The sequence below is a fragment of the Pelophylax lessonae genome (genome assembly GCF_965119305.1).
Source record: "Pelophylax lessonae genome assembly, chromosome: 7".
Classification (NCBI taxonomy): Eukaryota; Metazoa; Chordata; class Amphibia; order Anura; family Ranidae; genus Pelophylax; species Pelophylax lessonae.
Window position 1 is genome coordinate 182,014,486 of NC_138774.1, and position 20,378 is coordinate 182,034,863.

Sequence of the window (20,378 nt, forward strand, 5' to 3'; positions counted from 1 at the left end):
TTTATTACTTCTCACAAGAGATCACAGTACTCCCCATGACAATGCCTGCATCTGTTTTTCTCTTCAGAAGAACTGAGTCATCTTTGTTCAGACATTATTCATGGTCAGCATCTACCTCCGGGACTGAGATGCTTGCTTAGAGATGACACACAGTCATGTATATCATGTATTTATTGGTGTGTCTGTGCAATTCTTTAATGTCAGCCACAGATCAGCCCCTGCTGCAGCATCCCACCTTGACACAATGTATAGTATGATCACTGGGAGAGGGGAGACTGAGGAAATGCATCATATCTCTGCAGCAAACTAATGACATCATCTCAGCCTAAATTAAGTCACTTGTATGGAGCTCAGCAGCCAATTTTTAATTGAAAAGTTTAATTTAATTTCTGAAAAGTTATAATGTTACTGCATATTGTGGATATTTGGAGTTTATGTTGGCAGACAAATTCAACAAAGATTGTCTCATACAATTAGTAGTTAATTGCATGTGCAACAATCATAAACTATCAATATGTTATCAGAGTATATTCTCACACATGGGAGAATTTTCAGTTTCCCAAAGCTGGGCTTTAAGCAGAGTAAAAAAAATTGGCAAAATAACAAAAGCGTTTCTGCAAAGGTGCCTCCAGCACCTGGAAGTAATATATACAGACAAAAATCTCTAGTGCTATAGAAGAGATGTACACAGCAGGACAGCCATATAGTCAAGACCTGGAGGAGTATGCGGATACATTAGGGGTAAGAAAGTGGGCCAGAACTGGAGAGGTATCTTGGTACCTTGCAGGTAAATCATTGAGGAAGAAGTGGAGGGTTATCTGGGTACTCCAAGCGGTCTCTAGGTATTTTATGTGTAATCCATCTGTTGAGAAATGGAGGGATATCTCTGGAAGCTGGAAGGGTATCAGAGTTATTACTGCATTAAAATGGCAATTGTTAGTGAACTGGTTTTATTTGTATATAGTAAGGTATTCTATTACAGATTACACATACACCAAATTATGGACTATATACAATGAAACATAAAAACATTTTTGACTTTGGAACTCAACATGGAAATCTCACCAATTGGACCTGCAAGACATCACTGGGCTGAGTTATTGGGTCTGCACACCTGCAGTGCCCATTTAGAGCCCTACCATCCTTGTTTGATTTAGTGTAGTTTATTTATATTTCTTATTTTATGTTAAGGAGATGGTTATACGAAGATCTGGCGAATGGAAACAAGGTAAGTCGGGATACTCCAATCCCCCAAGTGGGCAGAAAAAGCCAGGAATTATGGCAAAGAGTTTGTGCTATTTGTGACAAATAGGATGGCAGGGTCTGACCCAGGTCACCATGCTATGTAATTTTTGGTGGACTATCCTGTAAACCATCACTTCCAGACAGGTTTTGCAAGTTTGTGAACTGTACACTTTTCTGCGTTTTCCCTGTTGGGCCAGTTGTATGTGCCAATGTCTCTAACCCTACTACATTTCCCGCAGGTGGCATCGGATAGGAATCAGCGTCCACAAAAAGCAGGTGACACTCTTTGTGGACTGTAAGAAGCGAGCACAGAAACACCTGGAGCGTAGCGAGCACTCAATTGTGGACACCAATGGCATCGTTGTGTTCGGCACCAGGATTCTAGACGAAGACGTCTTTGAGGTGAGAAGCAGCCAGTCTGCCTGATGGATTTTCCAGTTTGTTTATGTTCCTTTAGAACAAGCTGATTTTGGCTCTGTGAATGACTTGGACATGTCCTGTTGGAGGGAAAATGGGATTTCCTCTCACATGCAGCCAAAATGTGCCTCATTTTCCAGGTAATATGGAGCTGAGCCTGCTGCGGATAAATGTGAATGCATTTTCTTTTACAAGACAAAAGTTGCAGAAATAACAGAGAGGCTTTGCTTTTCTTTAGTCCGCTGTAGGAATTGATGATTTCACCAGACAGGAGAAGTTTTTTTTATTATAAGGCCTTGTACACACTAGCAGTTTTTTTCTGTTCAATCCAGCAGGGCTGATTGAAAAAAACAGACAGCTCAGGAGAAGCCGCTGTACTAACTGCCCGACATTAGTACAGAAATCTCCCCTGCTGTTCTGTTGTGTTCTGACAGGGGGATGGGTGAGAGTACTGACTGGGAGCTGATCGGCAGACCTTCGACCAATTCCAGTACACATGGGCCAAATGTTGGCTGGTTTCCATTGAACCAGCTGATGCTACCCGACATTCGGCCAGTGTGTACTAGGCTTTAGGGGAGTGATCAAATTCCCAAACAGACAAGTGACCATATATGCTGTATATTGTTAATTTGCTAAATTCCTGTTACACTTTTCTTGTTTGCAGGACTCAATAGCTTTAACTTAAAGTTGCACATATAACTGCAGTGAGTCCTCCCCTCTCTGACTTCTCTGTATAGAAGGTGCTGTGCAAAGTTTCAATTAGAGAGAGACCGTCTGAAAGCAAACAACTTCTACTATACTATCTCCTTAGAAAAGCTTCCTATGCCTCTTGCATGAGCTGTGCTGCATTCTGCATAATTTTCTAGGAGTGAGGATATTGATTGAAGGGATCCAGTTTCTGGCACAATGAAAGGAGGCACAATTGACAGTTTCAGCTTAAGAAAATCAGCTCCACAAATGCCCAGAAGTGTCTGTTCTCATCACACTGTTGCTCCTTGGATGTCCCAGTCATTGTGTTGAATTTCTCATACATAAACACGCATCTGATCTTGGACACCAATTCTTAACGCCGACTGTGGCTGAAATGAGCACATTTGGTTTTGAAACAACTCGCAGTTGGTTTCTAGAGTCAGCAACACATGGAAGATGTCTCTTCAGCCTTGAGATGATCTCTGACAGCCTGGGCAGTGTGCCAAAACCCAGTGGAAAACCCAGAGACTGTCGCAGATATCCCCAGGTGGAATTCTGACTCACCACCTCAGCTGATGATTAAGAAGACTTGCATTCCAAGTCTTTAATCTGGACGTTTCCCCAGGGTTCTGCTAACAACAATTCCTGACTGCAGCACTACACCGGACACTGCCATTAGTGTACACCTCCATTTCCTCACTCCTAGGGAGATGTTTTATTCAGTCTGATGATGACAAAGGATTAAAAAAAAAGTATCTTTCCTTTGCTGCTATCAGATGTATTAAAGAGAAACTGTACACAACACTGATATTTCAGTCCTAAAAGGTTGTTGTTTGTAACTGTGTAAAAAAAATTCTAAAGCAAAGGCACAAGTCTAAAATGAATAAGAGCCAATTCACACCAGTACATTTTAGCACAGCTGTAAAACGCAGATCAATGGAAGGACATCTGAAAAACAATAATTTCCAATAATGATGCATTGCATTGTGCTAAAATTCAAAATGTATGTCAATAGACGTCAAAATGTATGTCAACGGATGTCAGCACAACCTAAATGGATGGAAATGTACATCCACAAGTCAGTGTGAATTGGCCCTAAATATGACAATGCATCTGAACACTATTACCAGTTATGGTGATTGTTTGTTCATGGTTGCTGCACTTGGCACATTGTTCTCTATTTTGATAAAGTTGAACTATGGCCTCCCATTAAACAAAAAATAGGTCCTGCAGCACCTAATTATGTCTAATTATGTGTGAATCTGCTCATCCAATTACATCCTCTCGCCTTAAAAATTTCCACAAATACCTGTTTATCCTGCTAGTGAAATTCACCCAATGCAGTGACTTGTAATAGTGTGGCAACAATGCTTCACTTATCCTGAATTCAGAGCAGAGTTACCACTCCTGTTGTAGGATATGCCTGTTTGCACATACAGTGGGATGAAAAATATTGTTGCAAGGGGCTTGGCTCTGAGCATTGTATCTGCTGATTTACACACCTGTAACCTGTCAGGCAACATCTGTCTACACTTAGTGCTCCCACTGCTTTCTGGATTGACAGCACTGCCTCAGCTGCAAAAAGCACTCTTCCACTGTAAGTTGTAGTGTCTGGGAGGGACAGCCTATGAGACACAAATGAAAGAGGATTTGGCTCACTCAGGGAAGGTACAAGAAGTTTTTTTTTTTTTTTGGTTTACTTTATGGAAGCTTTGCATCACATAGTAACTGGAGTTTGGTACTTGTTTAAACTTTCATACCATTTGGTTTTACTTTAAAGGCCATGGTCTCATGAACGGAGGTTTAGCGGGGACAGTGTTCTTTTAGCATATACTGGCTCTATAGATTCAAGCCATATAAAGAGGGATATTTGACATGTAGATGGATTTTTTTCCATCAGTGTAAATAATGTAGCGATTGTTTGTGGCACTAGTTAGGTCCATGAGAGATGTTTTTGGCACCAGTCAGTGGGGGTTTCACAGGCTGGAAAACTGAACGGCTTCTATTGCCTGTTCCTGGCACCAAACCAGCAAAAGTCCAGGGCCATGGCCTCAGAATTTACAGTTTATAACGTATAGCTTGTCGCCCACCAAACACTGGGTGAAAGCAACTCCCTGCACTTCGCTGTATTTACAAGCTGATCAGCTGCCCTTGCTGGTTTACTCTGATCCCTCATTCAGCATTGATCACAAGGTTCCCATTTAATAAAAATCTGAGGTTCACACTAAAGCTGGGTACATACGGGCCAAAAACTGTCAGTTTAGCACGAACTGGACAACAGTTTTTTTGATCAGCCCACTGGGTTGAACGAAGAAAAACGTCTTGTGCGTACCCTAAAAAACACTGTAAAAAAAATTACAATAACTTAGAAGTCAAAGAGCGCCTAGATGTGCAGCAATCCACCTGTTAGGCAAAACACTATGTCTCAATTATAAGTGTCAATGCCCAGGCTAAAAGTACACCATCAGTTGGCACCCAAACCATGTCTGTGGGCCCTGGTTGATGTTTCAGTATCAGAAAAAAAAAAAAACTGTACCAATTGCTGCCCACTTCCCCCTCAATAAGCATGCAGCAGCCTCTCCTCTGCTTTCTATCTGCTTAATACTTGGAAATAGCAGTTGAATATAAATGCACCACCCACTCTCTGAGCTCACTGCAGCCCCACCCTTACACATTGGAACAGGAAAGGGAGGGTCCATAGTACAGAATCCTGTAACTAAAGCTGCAATGCTGCCCAAATTGAACTATGAAAACCCTGTTGTTGAATAAAGCTGCAGTGGATTATATGAAGGTAAACTACAAGAATATTCTGTTTTTAGCGCTGCAGCAGTTTTTCCTGGATTCTAGATTGTGCGATCACTGGGTAATTGGGGACTGTCCTTCCTATTACACCTACCGTAGTACTAACTAATACCAAATTGAAAGCATATAAAAAGCCCCCGACTCCTTGATTTGTCATATGAGAGAGGCAATCAGAAGCACAGTTTTGGCTTCCTGCCATGGGGGGCCCAGGTTGAGCAAAATCATTTTAAAAACTCACGTCTGTGGGGGGCGTTAACCAACTTACAGAGAAACCGTAAACTTTGTAGGCAGATCTCCGCTACAATAAAAATTAGCCAATATCATGTTATCCAAGTTGTTTTGTCCCTGGGGATACCCCCATTGGGTTTTATAACTTTTTTTTTGCATGGTAATGACTCAGTGGATAAAAATGTCATAGGGAACTCATGTTCGCCTAATATGATTTTGTTTGGCTGGTGGGAAGCTGGAGAAGGGGGGATGGGTGATTTCCATACTCTTTTCTAGCAATCAACCTCCAGACAGAAAACAGACACACTTGCGGGGTCGGTATTGTGTGGCTCATAGTAATAGAACTCAGAAGTGCAAGCAGCTTCGTTATGCCCCTGGAATGTTCCGTCCGGGGGTTTTGCTCTCTGCATATCCGGCTCTGATTTACATAAGCATGGCACAATGCCAGCATGAGTTCATGGAAATTTGGGTTGGCACTGAAGTGTACCTGTCTTGCACAAAGTTATATGATCTTTCCTAACAATTAACTGACTTATAGCTGAAAGACATGAGTGCCTTGTATCAGAAGCTTACATATTTTCTATCATTGATTAGAAAATGATAGCAAAGTAAAGTTATTTATGCAGATGGAAGGACCTGTATTTATCACTACAAAAAACAACTTATTTTAAACCACATGATGAGTGATGAAATGCAATCCTCCTTTATTTAAATTCCCATCAGTCCCTGCACATCAGCTGAGATTTCAAATCAGACTAACAGTTCCTGCACGCACCAGGTGTTGGAAAAAAAAAAATGAGTTGGAGAATTGGAGTGGAGGGGAGAGGTTGGGAAGGTGCACACATGAGGAAGCGCACAGAGTTCAGGAGAAGTTGAGTAATGTGACTATGGGTGTAAGATTCCATTGATATAACTACAGATTTGGAGAAAGTGTCAAAAAAAAATAGCAACGAAGGACACGGATAGCAGCAAGTAATGAATTTTACAGGCAGACTGCGGCTTTTTCTGCAGTAAATAAATAACTTTTTCAGTGGAGTTCCTGCTTACATTTTCTAGCAGATGTTTGCTCCAAAGACTTCATTAGGACATTTTTGCAGTGATGATCCTATCAAAATTTGTACTTATTATTTTTTTGGCAAATGAGCCTGCAAAGCATTGTAGCCATGATCGGTGGATTGTGGGTGCATTGTTAGGCCCCTACAGACTTTCTCCAGCTCTATGACCAAACCGAGCTGGACATGGGACTATGTGTGTTGTAATCATCACACTTGTGTTCCATTTAAAACTACAAGTCCATCTGCTGTAGTGAAAGACTGGACTCTATATAACAAAACAGTGCAGTGCAAAAATAACCAATCAATAAAATAAACAATCAATAAAATATCCTTTTAAAATTTATATGCAAAACATGTCATATTAGACATAAAAAGTGCCACTGTGATAAGGTTATGCGTCCAAACTTTGGAGCATACAAGTGTTATGTAATAAAATGAAAGAGAATCTAGTACTCTCTGTATTCCTCAATTTATTAGATAAAAAAGATAAAACACTTACAAGAAAAGCACTTGAACCAAGTTCATGCATGCATCGAGCGCTCTGATTACAATGAAAATCAATAAGGTGGCCACGTGTGACGCCAGTACGCAGCTCCTTCCCCGTGCGCATTATGTCCGTAGGCGGGACTTCATCAGCCGGAGTGGAGCTTGCGAGGTCTACCCCCATTTAAATACACACCATCCCGGCTGTCATAGAAACATGACACTTCACAACAAATTACCGGTACAAGCTGCATAATTGCAACTGATACATTGAAAAAGACATAGCAACACGTCTTCCAAAATACAATTATGTAATCGTTACTAGTAACACCATCCAAAAAAAAACAAATATTACTACTAGCTGGTTGGAAATTAACCCATCCAGACAATCATGTTAAAGGGGTTCTCTGACCACCAAACAAAAAAAATTTAAATTTAATATAATAAAGAATTTTTTTAACTACTGATTTGTCATCCCATGGCCACCTTTAACAATAAAAATCATAATAAGACTGTAATTATATTTCCAAAAATGCATAAATTACCTATTGGATATAAAACAATTCAAAGCAAATTCAACATTCAAGCCAGCAGGAGTCATAACTTTAGTTTCATATATCCAGAACGTCTCTCTGCGACTTAGCTGTCGAATGAAGCTACCACCTCTCCAAGATGTAAGGACCCTCTCGATCCCCCCAAAATTTAAGACCACTAGGGTCTCTATTGTGGCACATCCTAAAATGTCTAGAGACACTATGGGTTCTCAAACCTTTTCCAATATTATTCATATGCTCCCCTATCTGAGTATATATACTGTACCCTGGGTGGCAAAAGTGTTCAGATCTTTCATTTTATTCTGTTTATTGGTAACTGTAGAGGAAAATTCCTTATGTTTTTTAATATTCACTTTCAAGCTCTTACAAGCTGCACACCTCCTGCATGTGTATAATCCCTAAAGGAAAGAAAAATGTAATTCCCAGAATTTCTTGGGGGGTCAATGACCCCTGGGGCAATGGTATCCCGAAGGAAGTGTGCCTTTCTATATATAAACTGCAGACATATAGGAAGCAAAGGGCAAATAATTTGGTCTTGTTTGAGTATTCCCCAGTGCTTAGTCACTACCCCTTCAAACTTTTTATAGAGGACACTATAATCCAAAATCATATGATATTCCTCATTATTAGCAGACCTACAGCTCTGTGAATCTGCACAATGGAATTCCTGTTCACAGCCCTTATCCTTTCTATTTTCTTATTTATGGAATCTTTTTCATATCCTTTTTGTTGAAATCGAGTAGACAGAACCTGCGACTGGGACAAAAAAAGTCCTCTTCAGAGGAACAATTCAGTCTCAATCTTATGAACTGTCCCTTTTAAATATTACATAGCCACATATGATGGTGGCAGCTGTTTAGTGGAATGTAAGCATTATGGTCAGATGGTTTGAAATGGTTGCAGGTCTTGAATCAATCACCATCTTTAAAAATGTAAAAATCCAGAAAGGTCATCTGTTGTGTAGCAATATTCCAAGTGAGAGTGATGTTTTTTTCATTAGTATTTAGTTTATGGGTAAAGGCCTCCAAAATATCTCGATCACCTTCCCAAATCATGATTAAATTGTCACTGTACCTTTTATAACACACCAGTTGTGAGGGACGATCCTTAAAAACCAATTCTTCCCCCCAGTGGGCCATAAACAAATTGGCCACACTGGGAGCGTAGCGGGTGCCCATTGCAACACCTCTAGTCTGCAAAAAAAAAAAAAAAAACAAGGATCAAACCAAAAATAGTTTTTGAGTAAACAGAAATTAAGACTATTTTAAAGAAAGGAACTTTCTATGTTTCCATGTCAAATTAGAATCGGCCAAGACCCACTTGACTAATGCCATGGGGTCTTTGTGGCCAATGATAATATATAATGTGCCCACATCGGATGTCACTAATATGCTAGAGGGGGTGCTAATTAATGTTTCTAGGATCTTGATCATATGTTTTGTATCTTTAAGATAGGCTTCTGTTTTGGTTACCAGGGGTTGAAGGAAAAAGTCTATATATTGTCCTAAATGGGAAGTCACGGAATCGATTCCATTAACAATGGGACGACCTGGGGGGGTGATCATTAGATTTGTGTATTTTGGGCAAAAAATAAATTATGGGGGTTCTACAAGACAAAGGGTCAAGAAATAATGCCTCCTTCTGGTTAAGTACCTCTCTCTTCTTACTCCTATCTACAAGGGAATGTAACTCATCCTTAAATGTAAGCATAGGGTCACCCCCTAGAACCCAGTAGGTGTCCTGATCATTAAGAAGGCAGTTAATTTCCTCTTGATAATGTTTTAATTAAAACTACCAATCCCCATCCTTTGTCCGCAGGGTGGATAACGATATGCTTTGTTTTATAGGAAGGATATACCCCTTTTAATGTACTGTGAATTTTTTACCTTCTTAATATCGAGAGCTTCTAGATTGTTACAAACCATATTTCTAAATACCTCCAAATGTCTATTTTTAGTCCCAGGATGGTTGAACGTAGATTTGTTCCTAAGATTAGAAAGTAAACCCTAATATAACTGGGAACTATTCCTCTGTACAGGATTGGGTTAAAAGTATCTCTTCATATTCAGACTATGTATGTACGTTTGCACATTAATATAGGTTTGGAATTTGCTAGGATTGCGGACAGGGGCAAATTTAGGGCCTTTATCTAGGACCCGCGTTTCATCTTCCGTGACACTACGGTTATACAGTATCTTACAAAAGTGAGTACACCTCTGACATTTTTGTAAATATTTTAATATTTTATTAGATCTTTTCATGTGACAACATTGAAGAAATTACACTTTGTTACAATGTAAAGTAGTGAGTGTACAGCTTGTATAACAGTGTAAATTTACTGTCCCCTCAAAACACAGCCATTAATCGCTCAACACACAGCCATTAATCTCTAAACAGCTGGCAACAAAAATGAGTACACCACTAAGTGAAAATGTCCAAATTGGGCCCAATTAGACATTTTTCCTCCCCGGTGTCAGGTGACTCGATAGTGTTACAAGGTCTCAGGTGTAAACGGGGAGCAGGTGTATTAAATTTGGTGTTATCGCTCTCACTCTCTCTTACTGGTCACTTGAACTTCAACATGGCACCTCATGGCAAAGAACTCTCTGAGGATCTGGAAAAAATAATTGTTGCTCTACATAAAGATGGCCTAGGCTATAAGAAGATTACCAAGACCCTGAAACTGAGCTGCAGCACAGTAGCCACGACCATACAGTGGTTTTAACAGGATAGGTTACCCTCAGAACAAGCCTCACCATGGTCTACCAAAGAAGTTGAATGAACGTGCTCAGCGTCATATCCCGAGGTTGTCTTGGGAAATAGACGTATGAGTGCTCCTTGCATTGCTTCAGAGGTTGAAGGGGGGTGGGTCTGCCTGCCAGTGCTCCGACCATACGCCGCACACTGCATCAAATTGGTCTGCATGGCTGCGATCCCAGAAGGACGCCTCTTCTAAAGATGATGCACAAGAAAGCCTGCAAACAGTTTGCTGAAGACAAGGCTGAAGACATGGATTACTGGAACTATGTCCTGTGGTTTGATAGGACCAAGATAAATTTATTTGATTCATTTGGTGTCAAGCAGGTGGGGAGTACAAAGACAAGTGTGTCTTGCCTACAGTCAAGCATGGTGGTGGGAGTGTCATGGTCTGGGGCTGCATGAGTGCTGCCAACAATGGGGAGCTACAGTCCATTGAGGAAACTATGAAAGCCAACATGTACTGTGACATATTGAGGCAGAGCATGATAAACCTCACTTCGGAGACTGGTCTGCGGGGCAGTATTCCAACATAACGACCCAAAACACCACTCCACCATGACCACTGCCTTGCTAAAGAAACTGAGGGTAAAGGTGATGGGCTGGCCAAGCATGTCTCCAGACCTAAACCATATTGAGCATCTGTGGGGCATCCTCAAACAGGTGGAGGAGCGCAAGGTCTCTAACATCCACCAGCTCTGTGATGTCATGCAGGAGTGGAAGAGGACTTCAGTGGCAACCTGTGACGCTCTGGTAAACTCCATGCCCAAGAGGGTTAGGGTAGAGCTGAAAAATAAGAGTGCCGACACAAAATATTGACACATGGAGCCCAATTTGGACATTTTAACTTAGGGGTGTACTCACTTTTGTTGCCAGCGGTTTAGACATTAATGGCTGCGTGTTGAGTTATTTTGAGGGGACAGCAAATTTACACTGTTATACAAGCTGTACACTCACTACTTTACATTGTAACAAAGTGTCAATTCATCAATGTTGTCACATAAAAAGGTATAATAAAATATTTACAAAAATGTATTCACTTTTGTGAGGTACTGTATATACCTGTTCCTAGTGGAGTCTTTGCCTTTTGGACTCTTCCCCCTCCTCTCCTTCTGTTTTTTCTTTTTCTTTGGCTTTGCTGTCCATTTACTGCTGGCTGGGGGACTTGTAGTTCATTAATTCACAGATCCCTGTGAATGAATGACACAGCTGTGTGGGTGGAGCCACACACAGCTAGCATCAATTTTAAATCTGAAAGTGTCTGCATAGTAGAAGAATTCCCGCATGTTGTTAGAACGGGATCCACGTTGGTGGTGGTGGGGTTCTGCTTTGCACTGTGTTCTATGTTACACTCTAAATATGGGGTGTAACATTGCCTTAACAATAGTGTCTGCCTTTAATTTTGTTCTCCATTGCTGTCTGGTTAAATAATTGGGGCTTGTGGAAGGAATTCCTCTGTGTATTGGGCATCCTGTAAGACCCAATACACCCATATGTCTTTATGGGTTCTCACCAACACGGTACTTATTTGTCCACTTATTACCTTTATATTACAGTCACACTGCTCAGCTCACCTCAATGCCTAAATCTAACGCATTCTTTACTGTGTTGAATGTAAGCTGGTCATGGACCGATATATGCAATTTTCAGTGTAAACATGGAGGACTTGTTTAAAGACTGCAAAATAAACTAATTTCAAATTCTTCATCTCCATTTGAACTGTGAATTGGGATAGATGCCAAAACAAATTACTCTGCCATCACTGCAGGTTCCTTCTTGTTCATCTGCAGAGAGCAACAAACTGTTCTGTGTCAGGGGTGGATACACTCATGTCAACTGCTTTTTGGAGTTTAGAGACTAAAAGCAGAGCTAATGTAAAGGCTGAGCTTTGTGGTACACCTGTTCACATGGATTGATTCTAAGTATATCTCACCTATTTGATTGTAGATTGCTGTATTGTATAAAGCCCCATTCATACCTGTGTATGGGGCGGACTACAATTTCCTGGGGAGACTCAGCAGGGTTTCCTGCGGGCCTTCGCATGTAATCGAACATGAAACCTCTTAGCCTCTCAATGCTTTGATTGTGGCTTTCTGCCCACAGCTATTCATAGGAAAACGTCGCTGAGTCTCCCAGTGGAAATCATTGCCGACCCTATACACAGGGGTGAATGAGGCCTAACAGGCTGAAAATCGTAGAAACCTTCTTTTAAAGCTGAACTCCTGGCAAATTTAATAGACACAAATAATGCATTGCTGTATTCATTACCTATACAACAGACCCTAGACTAGGAGATGGCGAAGCAGCACAGTTCTTGTGTTCGCAAGAAACATGCTGATAAGAGAGAGCAGAGTGACAGAGAGATAAGCTGATTACAGTGTTGCTTCTCCTTAAAGAGGAAGTAAAGCTTCCTCTGTAACTTGTACCTATAGGTAAGCCTATGATAAGGCTATAAGATATTTACTTTGCATGCAGCCAGTGACATCACTGGCGGATGCGCTCTGAAGGAACGGTGGTCCGTGCTGTTCCTTCATAGCCCTGTGCCGTGAACAGCGGCTCCCGTGTGCATATGCGGGACTGACGTCATCACGGTTCCGGCCAATCAGATAGCCGGAGGATGCGAACCTGGAAGGAAGACGGGTTAACGTGTTTGCCGTGTCACCAGTGTGCAGGCGGCACTGCAGGGGCTTAGTTCTAAGGTAAGTATTTCATAATGAGCTAGTATGCGATGCATACTAGCTCATTCATTATGCCTTTGTCTCAGGTTTTTTTTGTTTTTTGGAGGTTTACAAACTCTTTAACTGTCAAGTAACAAGCTGAGAATGGAAGGGAGACTTGAAAATATTAATTCTTTTTTAGTGTAAAAATGACTCCTGTCCTGATAAAACAGGACTGTGCTGGTTTGAAATACAAATCCTTTGACATGCTAATAAGTCATTATTTACTGCATGTATATCATCTGTGTATTAAATGAATTGTCTGGAAGTCAGCGTTAAAGAGGAATTCTTACTAAACATTTTATTAGTTGCTCCTGTCCCACTTTGTACCATCTTTCTAGGTTGTGTTATTTAAAGGGTTGACTGACAGCACACCCCCCTTTCTCGATTGCTGTCTGACCAGTCATCCAGTTAGAAGACGTGTTTAGCTGTGTTTGGCAAAGCTTGTTTCTGGTACCAAATGCTTCCCTGAGACAGATGCCATCACTAGGTATGCTTAGGGAGGGGGCATGTCAGTTCTCCTCTACCACCTCCTCTGTCGAGTCATAATTGGTCACTAGGACACAGTGTTATTGGTTGCATTGTAAGTTTCCAAGCTGCTGGCCGCTCAGCTGCCTGCTTCCTAGCAACCAGTGATGCTGTTTAGTCTTGCTGCCTGCGTCCTTGCAACCAAGAAAAAGATGTGGGTTGGGGGGGGGGGTTAGAACAGGGGAACTGGGTGGGAACCATCTTGCAACTGGTGGCAACTGAGCTAGACATTAGTAATGCCCTCAAATTAGGCTTCTATTGTTTGGGCTTATTTATTTTGGATTGTGTGGGGAATTTGTATGAGGATTTTTATCCTTGTCCGTGCCCTGCTGGGACCTCCCGGATGTCCTTGAGTTGCAACAGAAAACGGGGATTTATTTCACCAAAGTTAGTGGAATTTCCATCTTAGACAGTTGTCGCTGTAACATCTGTTCTTTTTTTTGGTCACAACTCTAAACTTTTGGATTCCTACAGGCTCATTGTAAATTATATTTGCTATATCTAATTTATGAACTGTGACACGCCCTGTTTTTTTTTTTAGGAAATAGATTGTAAACATAATAATGACCTGGCATTGCATTTCTTTCTCTGGGCTTTTTTATCTTTCACTTCTTGTATTAGTTAATTTAAAAAAGGCTGCTTGTCATGTTATGAGTCATGCGTCCCAAACTGTACCCTTTCAGCCCCACAGAAGATTTGTGCCCCCCTGATTTCTTCCAGTACTCAGTTTTTCCAGAGTAAGGATACAGAGAGATAGTAAGAGGAATGGAACTCCATAGCTGTCAGATATTCCATGTCTATCAGCTTGCCTAGGACCTCTCAGGTCAGCAGAAACAATGAACCCTATTGAAGGACAGCCCCAGACCTCTGAAAGGGCCTTAGTGTGACAGAGATGTGGAGGGTCTCCTGGGAGAATGAAGTCCCCTGTTTTCCTCTGTGTCCGTCCTAGGGCTCTGACTTACCCATATAATGTCTCTAGGATGGATAGACAGATTTATCCCACACTCTGAGGTTCTTGTTAACCCTTTTGTCTTTGTCACCTTCCCACTGCTTGTTATAGCCTGAACATACCAACCCATTGAGCTGCATTGTACGCAGTTGCAGGGGGGTTGTGGCACGGCCTCAGTTACTTGAATGGGTGGAGTCGGGCAACCGTATCGCTTGCCAAATGTGACATGCTGTTTATTTTTGCTACAAAGCATCGCACTGGCAGCATGTTACTGCTTTTTCTGCCTCTCGCCCATCTAGCCCTAGCAGAAGAGCCACACTGTGATTGCAAAGTTCTGATATAATGACAAAAGGTAGAATACGTATGGATACGTCACTCGCCTGTCACTGACTTGAGAGCCAATTGCGGACGGGCTCGCGCCCGCCGCGGCTCGTTCACTGACAAGTCAGTGGGTGTGACCGGCGGACCCGATGTCCGCCGCTCACACTACGATCGCTCCGGTGAAGGGAGAAAGGCGGAGCGGCTTATGTAAACAAGCCGCCCGTCATTCTCCCTGGTTTAAAAATGAAGATCAGACGGTTCTACTATGTAGGACCATTGATCTTTGTTTTTACACCAATAGCAATGTCCCTATACAGTTAGAATCACGCCCCTAGGACACACTTAACCCCTCCCTGTCCAATACAGTTAACTCCTTCACTGCCAGTGTCATTTTTACAGTAACAGTGCATATGTATAGCACTGATTACTGCAGTAATGTCACTGGTAACCCCAAAAGTGTCAGAAATGTCAGTCAAGGGTCCGATCTGTCCGCCGCAATGTCGCAGTACCGAAAAAAAATCGCAGATCGCCGCCATTACGCGTTAAATAAAAAACACCAAAAATGACAAAAATCTTTCCCTTTGTTAGTAAACGCGATAACTTTTGCGCATACCAATCAAAATACGCTTTTTGCGATTTTTTTTTACCAAACATATGTAGCATAAAACAAATTGGCCGAAAATGTTAAAAAATTTTGATTTTTACATTTTTTTTGGGGAATTTCATATAAAAAAATGTGAAAAATATTGTTATTTTTGCAAAATTTACGCTCTTTTTTTGTTTATAGCGCATGATCAAAAAATCGCACAGGTGATCAAATACCACCAAAAGAAAGCTCTGTTTGTGGGAAAAAAAGGAAGTCAAATTCGTTTAGGTACAGTGTCGCATGACCGCGCAATTGTCCGTTAAAATCACGCAGTAAAAAATCGCAGAAAAAAACCCTGGTCTTTTAGCAGCCAAATCCTCCGGGGCTTAAGTGGTTAACACATTTTCCAATCCCTGCAGCGGTTCCAAGCCATTGCAGTATGTGGAATTGGCTTTCAGTAGTGTTACTATGAGGATGTCACCTGCAAGCAGGAAAATATCTGCTAAATTTGTTTTCAGTGCAGGTCATCAGTGCTTTGTTGGCAGTTCTGCCTTGACGAGAAAAGTATTCCAAACTGTTTCAAATTCTGGCCATACACAGATTGAATTTTCCATAGGTGACCCTGTCGTCACCACCTGGCTCAACAAACAATGATTTAAAAAAGAGCTGAGCCAAACTTTCTCAGACGAACAGCACTTGCATCCAATGAGATACAGGCAATGTTCACATATTCTGACAGCTGCAGATGCCAGTTGTCAGAATACAATAGTCAGCACTGCTGGGCTGAATGTTAGAAAACTTACTGTGTACGGGCCGGCCAGCTTAAAGCTAGTCTCCGTGAAGAGGCACTAATAGGATAGATTGTTTTTGCAAAATGCATACTCCTGCAGGTAATGAGATATACACTATGACACTTAATGTGTATGGTGCTGTATCTCCCTGAAAAAGAAATCTAGTAAACTTTAGTTTTAAATCACCAAGCATGTGGAAAAGGAACTATGACTTTTATCTAACTTTCTTGATCTACATAGTAGTTGTTCTGTGTCAGTGAGGATCCACAATGACAGCCAGACAACTGGCATTTTCAGAAGGATGTCAGCAATGGATGTCCTGCATCTCTCATGACAGGTTTACTTTAATCTGAAACGTATCTTAATCCTCATGGAATGTTTACCCTCTACTTGTGTTCCAGTGAAAACATAAAATTTGATATTTCCCATCAGTTTTTGTCCAGAAGCCCATTGTTATATAGAAAGGAGGAACCCCCCTGTTTGGGAAACAGATGGCAGTGAAAACATCACAGACATCTTATCCTAAAACACTACATTCACAACTAAGGAAAACTTTTTGGCTTTAAATAAACTTTACTTAAAGGGGTATTGAAAGGCAAATATTTATTTCTTAGATGTGACGGCTGCATTAGTTCTCTTTTTTAGGGTTATTTTCCTCTGTTGATCCTGCCACTAAGTCTCTTGTTTTTCAACATAACAGGCTGTCCTGCAGATGTAGCAGTTAGGGGGTTGATCGAAACCATTTATCACTGACAGGGGTACAGTGGTCAGTATTTAATCATTTTTTAAACCCCTGAAATGGTACAAAACTTTTGTATTGGTTTAAAAAGTATTAGCAGGATTTTGGCTTCAGTTTATTAGTGCATCTAAATCTTCTAGTCAATATAAGTCAAGCACAAGGCCCACGGGCCGAATCTCGCCCTCCAGGCCTTTTCATGTGGCCCTCGCACCTCTCATGCAGCTCTGGTAATCCCCTTGTTTCTGCCCCAACCTTGTCTCAGCAGTCGACGGCAGAAAGGAGAACAGAACTCCGTCTCCAGATTCTGCGCTTTTCTGTGCAGGTGCAGAGAGGCTTGTCTGTGCCCCCCTCCCCATCTCAGCTTTCAGCAGCAGAAAGGAGGACATAACTCCCCCTACAGATCCTCCACCTCTCTGTGCAGCTGCATAAACCCCTCGATCTCCATCTTCTCTGGTCTCAGCATTCAGACTACAACAACTGACTCCAGTCACTGTGGTCCTCCTCCAGACCCTGCACTTTCTGCTTCCTAACTCCATCCCTAGCTTCTTCTCCACAGCAGGGGGGTGCACTGTGATGTAAGGGGGGGGGGGGGTGAGAGATTCTTGACTTCTGTTGGCGGGGGGGGGGGGGAGGTGGGAACCCTTGACATCTGATGTAATGGGGGGGTGGTGTTCTGGACATCTAGTTTTACAGATGCAACCGGCCCCTTGAGGGCAATTATTAATGCTGATGCGTCCCTTCACCAAGATTGTTTAGCACAGATTACAAGTTTATTTGTTTATTAATATGTATTATAAGTCTTCCTTTTATCTGCAGTCCATCATTGGGTTTAAATGTCCTCCTCTGCCGCAGGCAGTCGTGCTAGCGTCACCTGTCTGCGGTATTTTAGTCCAGCGTTTTTCCCTTCTAAGGTGCTCGGTGTTCTTCTCTTCTGCTGGGTGCTGCCACTTGTTGGACTGTCTGAATTGTTTAGAATTCCCCACAAGTCTTCATTAATCTTTGTTAGTAAAATCTATTCCCAAGACTCAGTGACTAATCCCATTTGTAAATAATTATCCGGAAAACTGGCTTGTGAGCCAAAAATAGCTGGCAGTGTCTCCGAGGTCTGATTCATTGTCCAGAAATTGTACCTCCAGGTGTAACAGTCTGTTACCGAGAGTACATAATGGATGTGGTGAGAATGACAGGGACACAGTACAGGCCATAAAGTGAAATTCCAGTTTTGTTGAGGGGAAAAAAATCCAGATAAGATATGCAAGAACAGAATCTGGGAGTGTGCATTTATTATAATTTCATAGTGTTTCAAGAAGAGGAGATGCAGCACTAATATCCCTTTGGATGTGGAAGTATATTGTGATTCAGTGCCTCTCAGAGTGGTGAGATTTCACCACAGTAGATTGCGTCTCTGCTCCTCCCACAATGGGAAGATTTTCCCACAGTAGATTGTGCCTCTGCTCCTTCCATAATGGGAAGATTCCCCCCACAGTAGATTGTGTCTCTGCTCCTCCCACAATGGAAAGATTTTCCCACAGATTGTGTCTCTGCTCCTCCCACAATAGTGAGATTTCCCTGCAGTAGACTGTGTCTCTGCTCCTCCCACAATGGTGAGATTTCCCTGCAGTAGACTGTGTCTCTGCTCCTCCCACAATAGTGAGATTTCCCTGCAGTAGACTGTGTCTCTGCTCCTCCCACAATGGGGAGATTTCCCTGCAGTAGACTGTGTCTCTGCTCCTCCCACAATGGTGAGATTTCCCTGAAGTAGACTGTGTCTCTGCTCCTCCCACAATAGTGAGATTTCCCTGCAGTAGACTGTGTCTCTGCTCCTCCCACAATGGGGAGATTTCCCTGCAGTAGACTGTGTCTCTGCTCCTCCCACAATGGTGAGATTTCCCTGAAGTAGACTGTGTCTCTGCTCCTCCCACAATAGTGAGATTTCCCTGCAGTAGACTGTGTCTCTGCTCCTCCCACAATGGTGAGATTTCCCTGCAGTAGACTGTGTCTCTGCTCCTCCCACAATAGTGAGATTTCCCTGCAGTAGATTGTGTCTCTGCTCCTCCCACAATGGTGAGATTTCCCTGCAGTAGACTGTGTCTCTGCTCCTCCCACAATGGTGAGATTTCCCTGCAGTAGACTGTGTCTCTGCTCCTCCCACAATAGTGAGATTTCCCTGCAGTAGACTGTGTCTCTGCTCCTCCCACAATGGTGAGATTTCCCTGCAGTAGATTGTGTCTCTGCTCCTCCCACAATGGTGAGATTTCCCTGCAGTAGATTGTGTCTCTGCTCCTCCCACAATAGTGAGATTTCCCTGCAGTAGATTGTGTCTCTGCTCCTCCCACAATGATGAGATTTCCCTGCAGTAGATTGTGTCTCTGCTCCTCCCACAATGGTGAGATTTCCCTGCAGTAGATTGTGTCTCTGCTCCTCCCACAATGGTGAGATTTCCCTGCAGTAGATTGTGTCTCTGCTCCTCCCACAATGGTGAGATTTCCCTGCAGTAGATTGTGTCTCTGCTCCTCCCACAATGGTGATATTTCCCTGCAGTAGATTGTGTCTCTGCTCCTCCCACAATAGTGAGATTTCCCTGCAGTAGATTGTGTCTCTGCTCCTCCCACAATAGTGAGATTTCCCTGCAGTAGATTGTGTCTCTGCTCCTCCCACAATAGTGAGATTTCCCTGCAGTAGATTGTGTCTCTGCTCCTCCCACAATAGTGAGATTTCCCTGCAGTAGATTGTGTCTCTGCTCCTCCTACAATAGTGAGATTTCTCTGCAGTAGTTTCTGCTCCTCCCACAAGTCCATAATAAAGGTGTCAATTTCCTTTAGCTGAATGCCACAACTGTATGCCTATGCTCTAATATGATTAGGGAAAGGTGACACCCTGCCTTTGAAGCAGTTGGGTGTACCTAGAAAATCTGATTTGTTCTGATTCTGTATTTTAGTTCTTACTCATGCTAGAATAAAAGTGAAAATGGTATTTTGATTGGCAGTGCCACGGGAAGTTCACTTGCATAAATAGTCAAAGAAGTGTTTGACAAGAGATAAAGTGCTGCCCAGTTATGGCCTTTCTGTAAAAGTCATGAACATAAATCATGGGATGCACAGTGTTTGGAGTGATGGATCCTTGGCTTTGTAGTTTGTTGTGAAAACTTCTCCATATAGTTTACACTTTTAGCACTTTCTCTGCAGTCTTCCGCTTGGGCACAGCGGCCTGCCTGGTCGGTCTGTGTCTTATGGAGCACTACAACCTTAGGTGTGGCTTTTATGGTCCTGATCTGCACACCGATAAACCAGGCAGAGCTGCCAACATTACAGAATGCTGTGGTTTTATATGTGGCACTGACCTAGACAACTTAACTTACCTTTTATAATAGGCACAGAGTTCACTGTTTGATTCAATACTATAATGGGAAATATTCAAGTTTTATAAGGCAGCTGTGGGCGCTCTGAACTCATTTTCCCTGTATTTCAACAAAGGTGATGACAACTCAGTGAAATATCATAAGTTAAATGTTGCCAT

At 42.2% G+C, this 20,378-nt stretch overlaps 1 protein-coding gene across 3 annotated transcripts in view; it reads left to right on the top strand.

The window, feature by feature from the left end:
* The window catches only part of COL5A1 (collagen type V alpha 1 chain), a 275,391-nt gene that overhangs the window by 76,638 nt on the left and 178,375 nt on the right, over nt 1–20,378 (top strand). For all 3 annotated transcript variants that reach the window (XM_082264614.1, XM_082264613.1, XM_082264615.1), the window contains exon 4: nt 1,485–1,647. In XM_082264614.1, coding sequence (XP_082120740.1) covers nt 1,485–1,647 — 163 coding nt within the window. The remainder of the gene's footprint in view (nt 1–1,484; nt 1,648–20,378) is intronic.